We start from the raw sequence: 6380 nt of genomic DNA on the forward strand, positions 1-6380 counted from the left end.
CTGTTGTGTTGGATCGAATATACCAGTCCTGTGTTGTTACATTTTGTGGTTATGAGACTAGAGCGGATCTTCTGTTGCTTGATATTACCGCTTTGAGATCATCCTGGGCATGGACTGGTTGTCTCCATGCCAAGATTGTTAGCTTGGCGATGCCAGAGTTGCTTAGATTGGAGTGGAAGGGTTCGTCTGTCAGTGCACCTAGTGAGATCATCTCTTTCATAAAGGCTTGACACATGGTCGAGAAGGGTTATTTGTCTTATCTAGCCTATGTTCGAGATACTACTGCATAGACTGTAGTGATTAATTCAGTGCCCGTAGTCCGGGAGTTCTCCAATGTGTTTCCTTATGATCTTCCAAGCATGCCACCAGATTGCGATATCGATTTTTATATTGATTTGGCTCCACGTACCCAGCCTATCTCTATTCCACTGTATCGCATGGATCCAAAAGAGTTAAAGGAGTTGAAGGAAGATTTGAGATCGGGGTACCATCAGTTGAAGATTCAGGATTCAGATGTTTTGAAAACTGCTTTCCAGACTAGATATGGCCATTATGAGTTTCTAGTGATATCCTTCGGTTTGACTAACGCCCCAGTGGCATTTATGGATTTGATAAACAGGGTGTTCAAGCCATATATTGATTCGTTTGTTATTGTCTTCATTGATGACATTTTGATCTACTCGTGCAACATGGAGGAGCACGAGCAACATTTGAGAGTGGTACTTCGAACCTTGCGAGAACAGAAGCTATATGCTACGTTCTCCAAGTGTGAGTTTTGGCTAGATTCCGTGACAATCTTATGGCATGTTGTATCAGGAGCGGGTATTAAGGTAGATCCCAAGAAGATCGAGGCAGTTCAAAGTTGGCCTCGGCTTACTATGGCGACTGAGATCAAGAGCTTCTTGGGGTTAGCAGGTTATTATCGTCGATTTGTGGAGGGCTTCTCATCTATTGTAGCACCTTTGACTAGATTAAACCAGAAGGGTGCTTTGTTCCGATGGTCCGATAATTGTAAGGCGAGCTTTCTGAAGCTCAAGACCGCATTGGCCTCAGTACCGGTGTTAGTATTGCCTTCCGGTTCAGGGATGTATACTGCGTATTGCGATGCTTCATGCGTTGGTTTGGGTTGTGTATTGATGCAGGAGGTGCATATGCTTCACGTCAACTGAAGCCCCATGAGAAGAATTACCCTATACATGATTTGGAGTTGGATGTGATTGTTCATGCTCTTAAGATCTAGAGGCATTATCTTCATGCAGTGTCCTTTGAGGTTTACATAGATCATCGCAGCTTGCAGCATTTGTTCAAGCAGAGGGATCTCAATTTGAGGCAGTGCAGGTGGCTTGAGTTACTGAAGGATTATGATATTACCATCCTTTACCATCCGGGCAAGGCGGATGTAGTTGTGGATGCCTTGAGCAGAAAGGCGGAGAGCTTGGGTAGTTTTGCATTTATTGCAGCAGAGGAGAGCCACTAGCTTTGGACATTCAGTCCTTGGATAACAGACTTGTGAGGTTGGATATTTCATAGCCCAGCCGAGTTCTTGCATGCGTCAATACCCAGTCTTCACTATTTGAGCAGATCAAGGCTCGCTTGTTTGATGATCCGCACTTGTTGGTTCTCAAAATGATGGTACTACGGGGTGGTGCTAGGGAGGTTACTATCGAGAAGGATGGTGTTCTACGACTCCAGGGTCGCCTATGTGTTCCTAATGTTGATGGCTTAAGGGAGAAGATCTAGTGGAGGCACATAGCTCTCGGTATTCCATGCATCCAGGTGCTACGAAGATTTATCGCGGCCTGAGGCAGCATTATTATTGGCGGCAGATGAAGAAAGACCTAGTCAAGTATGTGGCGAGATGTCTAAATTGCAAGCAGGTCAAATATGAGCACTAGAGGTCAGGTGGCCTACTCCAGCCGATGACCATACCTGAGTGGAAATGGGAGCGCATTACTATGGACTTTGTAGTTGGGTTGCCGTGGACCTTGCAGAAGTTTGATGCGGCTTGGATCATTGTTGACAGGTTGACCAAGTCGGCACACTTCATTCCGGTTGTGACTATGTATTCTTGTTAGCCCAGATTTATATTCAAGAGGTTGTTCGGTTGCATGGTGTGCCTGTCTCCATCATATCTGATAGAAACCCTCAGTTTACTTCGCATTTCTAGAGAGCAGTATAGGGTGAGTTGGGTACCCGGGTAGAGCTCAGCACAACTTTTTATCCACAGACCGACGGACAGTCGGAGTAGACAGTTCAGATCTTGGAGGATATGCTCACGGCATGTGTGATTGACTTTGGAGGACAATAGGATCGATTCTTGCCTCTAGCCAAGTTTGTTTACAACAACAGTTATCAGTCCAGCATCGCCATTTGAGGCTTTATATGGTCGGCGATGTCGTTCTCCCATCGGATGGTTTGAGCCCTGCGAGGCTAAGTTATATGGTACCGATTTGGTGAAGGATGCCTTGGAAAAGGTAAAGTTGATGTAGGAGCAACTTCGCACAACACAGTCCAGACAGAAGAGTTACGCAGATCAGAGGGTGCGTGATTTATCATTTATGGTGGGCGAGAAGGTTATCTTGAATGTCTCGCCAATGAAGGAATCATGAGGTTCGGGAAGAAGGGCAAGGTGAGCCCAAAGTTTATAGGTCCATTTGAGGTGTTGAGACAACTTGGGGAGGTTGCTTATGAGCTTGCTTTGCCTCCCAGTCTATCGGGAGCTCATCCGATTTTTCACGTGTCTATGCTCCGGAGGAATCATGCCAACAGGTCACATGTGTTAGATTTCAGCACAATTCAGTTAGATGAGAGCCTGGATTATGAGAAGGAGCCAGTTGCCATTGTTAATAGGCAGGTTTGCCAATTGAGGTCCAAGAAGATTTCTGCAGTAGAGGTTCAGTGGAGAGGCCAACAAGTCGAGGAGGCGACTTTGGAAGCCGAGGAGGACATGCAAAGCATATATCCACACTTATTCAGTAACCCAAGTATGATTCTAGACCCCTTCGAGGACGAACGTTTGTTTTAAAGGTGGAGAATGTAGCGACCCGACTGATCGTTTTGCTTTCTAGAACCCCGTTCCCCTAAATGAGACTCCCCATATGTGTTTCTTATTGGTATGTTTTTTTTTGGGGGGGGGGGGGGAGGGGGGAAGGGCATCTCGGGTGATAATCAGACTAGGGACGGACCAAGTTTGGACTTAGGAGCAGCAGCTGAAGCACCAGACTTTGGGTGTAATCGCACCTGTGGAGGGCTAGCTGCGGATGCGAGCTCACAGAAGCGAACCAACAGCCGCAGAAACGGCCCAGCAAGAGCAGCCCAGGAACCGCAGATGCGGGTGAGTGTGCGCACCTACGCACGAGCAGGTGCGATGGAGAAAACCACATAAGCGGCCTAAGCCGCAGGAGCAGCATGCGCTTTACAGAAGCGGCCAGCACTGGGCCTAGGAAATTCCGCATAAGCGATACCGCAAATGCGGCCCAATGACCGCAGATGCGAAAGTCTTGGAGGCAGAAACCTTCACTTAAGTCGGGACTTAAGCATTTTGGGTTCATTTATTTCATTCCTTTGGCGATTTTTGGAGGTCTTAGAGAGGGGTTTTCACCTACCTTTTTGAGGCAAGTAATTTCTATACAATGTGAGATAAATACATAAATTATGGGTAGATTTAACATGTAAAATTTGTGAAATCATGGGTTTAGATGAAAAACCTAGGTTTTGATAAAAATGGGATTTAACCACGAAAATAGTTATGGAATTTAGTAAAAATTATATATTTGAGTTCGTGAGGTTATGGATAACAACTTTATTCAAAATTTTCGGAATCCGGGCACGTGGGCCTAGGGGTGAATTGTAGAAATCCTTCAATTGGGGTTGGGTAATCAATTTAATGGTTAGAATATGAACTTTTGTACATATATTTATTGATTTATACAATATTTTACTAGTTTCGGATTGTTTGGCACCGAGCTGAGGCTTTAGAGTGAATTTGAGGCCGGAAAGTGAGCTTTGAGACGAGGTAAGTCTCTTGCTTAATCTTGTAAGAGGAAAATACCTAATAGGTGATTTAATTTGATAATTGTTTTAGTTGTGGGGCTACGTACGTATGAGGTGACAAGAGTCCGTGCGTAACTACTATTTATGCTTATGTCCGGGTAGTTTAGGACCCAAATCATGAATTACTTGTAATGTTTGCACCTACTTGTTAATTAAAGTGCCTAAATTATATCAAAACTTGATAAAAAAGTTGTAAAAGACCGAATTTCACTTACTTGAGTTTTTGGCGGGTTACTTGACCATTAATGAAAATTGAAATACATTGTGTATTAGCCTTGTGAGAACGTTAAGTCAAATGCTTATAAAGTATCCTAAATTCTTATGGAGCGGGCCGAACGCCTCGGCAATAGAATAGATGCATCTATAGATCGTGTCGCACGTCCCTCGGCAGTGTACACGTTATTCTGGATCGGGCGTACGGCCTCGGTATAACTCATGCTTAATAATACTCGGGGCCTAATCATACTTGATATTATTTGTGGCTTGTGAGGTTACAAGTATTAATGACAGGAATTTACTTAGAATTTATTTATTTGTGAAAGCCTTACTTGTTCCTGCTTGCTAATGAGTTATCATTATTATTCACATATCCCATGTTTATTTAGTATTTCTGTATTCATATTATTAGCCATAGTAAGTGTCGAAGTCGACCCCTCGTCACTACTTCTTCGAGATTAGACTTGATACCTACTGGGTACGTGTTGTTAATATATTGACGCTACACTTCTGCATGACCGCGTAGGATCTGAGGCAGGTGCATCTGGCGATTACGCCGGCGCGCATCCTCGTTTTCCGCAGGCCTAGCGGTGGGTTGCTTCCTGATCCGTTCCACAACACCTAGTGTCTCTCCTATACATTCATTTCTGTCTATTTCTATTTCAAACAGTAGCTAGAGTTTTGTATAATCTATTAGTGCTCAAACACTTGTGACACCAGGTCTTGGCACACACTAGTAGACTTGTGCTTTTAGATTATTACTGTAGTTATCATTTGCACTCAGCTGCTTTCGTTCTATGTATTTAAAGCTGTTGTTCTTAAATTTTTTAATTAAGGAAAATCTAATTACTTGAAAATTCATTAAAAATTAAAATCATGTGGTTAGTTTACTGCTGGCTTGCTTAGCGGCGGCGCTGGACGCCATCACGGCCTATAAGAGAATTGGGTCTGACACTAAGTATTACACGAAATCAGACCAATCGAAAAGTTAATGAAGATGGCAAAACTTACTATGAGAAGGAGAACGCACCCTAAGACTAATTCACTAGAGAGGCGCAGAGAATGAAAAATCACAGGGACGAGAGGCAGAGTCCGGGTCGTTTCACTTTACTTAGAGAGGGGACATGGGAGTGGGAGCGAGTTTGGGACGGGGAAATTTTGGAAAAGACTGCCCTTTTTTCTTTTTTAATTACACTATAAATTATTTTTTAACGAAGGGATGATATACTTCTAAGGACAAGATATTTTCCCCTCGCTAGTGTTGAATCCAAACTTGACTTTAATGTCCAGAATAATTCCAGGCCGCTAGAAGTATACTTATAACGACCAGTTTCATGTCCTTTCATAAAATAGTGGTTGCTAAAGATCATAATTCTTGTAGTGCATGTTTGGTAGGCGGTTGCTTGCGGCAGGTGGTTCTAGAGGCTGTGGCGGCAAATTATATGGCGGGGGAGTTGGTGCCGGTGGAAGTTGTCTCTATTTAGGAAGTAGTGGTACTGGAAAGGGTGGAGGATTATATGGTGGTGGTGGTCATGGCTCTGGTGGTGGAAGTAATGACCATTTAGGAAGGTGATTGCTCGGCGGCTCAGGTGGCTCCGGTGATGGCGGTTTAGGGGGCATGGGAACTGGTATTGGTGGATGTTATGACCATATAGGAAGTGGTGGTACTGGATCTGGTGGAGGATTGGTTGAAGGTGGTGGCAGTGGCTCAGGTGGTGGACACTAATTTATCTTATGATAAATGTTCTAGTTCGTGGGAATTATTTTTATCACTAACTAGTTTTGCTCACCTAGTGGTAGGGATGGCAAGCGGTACGAGGCAGGGCGGGTGCGGGGCGAATTCTCTCTTAACCCGCAAAATTTCAACCTGCCCCGCCCCGCATAGTTCTTTAACCCGCATCCACCCGCCCCGCACCACACCCGCGTCCACCTGCCCCGCAACTTTTTTTTCCTTTTCAATTTGTCTTATTTTATTTTTGCGATCAATGAATGCGGGATCAGCATGTACACATGCATAGTGAGAATAAATAATTTACCATCATGATTTATTTCAATAAGAAGTATCGAGTAATTTTCTCATTTTCTGTTATTTGTTCAAGTTTTTAGTCTCT

The 6380-nt window shown here is 44.0% G+C and overlaps 1 protein-coding gene across 1 annotated transcript; it reads left to right on the forward strand.

Moving 5' to 3' along the window:
* Nucleotides 1-878: 878 nt before the first annotated feature.
* On the forward strand, nucleotides 879-5995 carry LOC109241004 (keratin, type II cytoskeletal 2 epidermal-like). Its single transcript, XM_019407712.1, has 7 exons — nucleotides 879-907; nucleotides 1777-1877; nucleotides 1969-2023; nucleotides 2770-2854; nucleotides 4796-4878; nucleotides 5665-5819; nucleotides 5925-5995. The coding sequence occupies exons 1-7, from the start codon at nucleotides 879-881 to the stop codon at nucleotides 5993-5995; spliced, it is 579 nt and encodes a 192-aa protein (XP_019263257.1).
* The last annotated feature ends 385 nt before the right edge of the window (nucleotides 5996-6380 follow it).

Source organism: Nicotiana attenuata, unplaced genomic scaffold (assembly GCF_001879085.1).
Source record: "Nicotiana attenuata strain UT unplaced genomic scaffold, NIATTr2, whole genome shotgun sequence".
NCBI lineage: Eukaryota > Viridiplantae > Streptophyta > Magnoliopsida > Solanales > Solanaceae > Nicotiana > Nicotiana attenuata.

Excerpts from the sequence above, each read along its gene's own strand:
- LOC109241004 (XM_019407712.1), top strand. The coding sequence starts at position 879 with ATGGCGACTGAGATCAAGAGCTTCTTGGG. Across the intron at positions 908-1,776 it reads GAGATCAAGAGCTTCTTGGG|GTGCTACGAAGATTTATCGC; the intron begins GTTAGCAGGTTA and ends CCATGCATCCAG. Across the intron at positions 5,820-5,924 it reads TCATGGCTCTGGTGGTGGAA|GAAGTGGTGGTACTGGATCT; the intron begins GTAATGACCATT and ends ATGACCATATAG.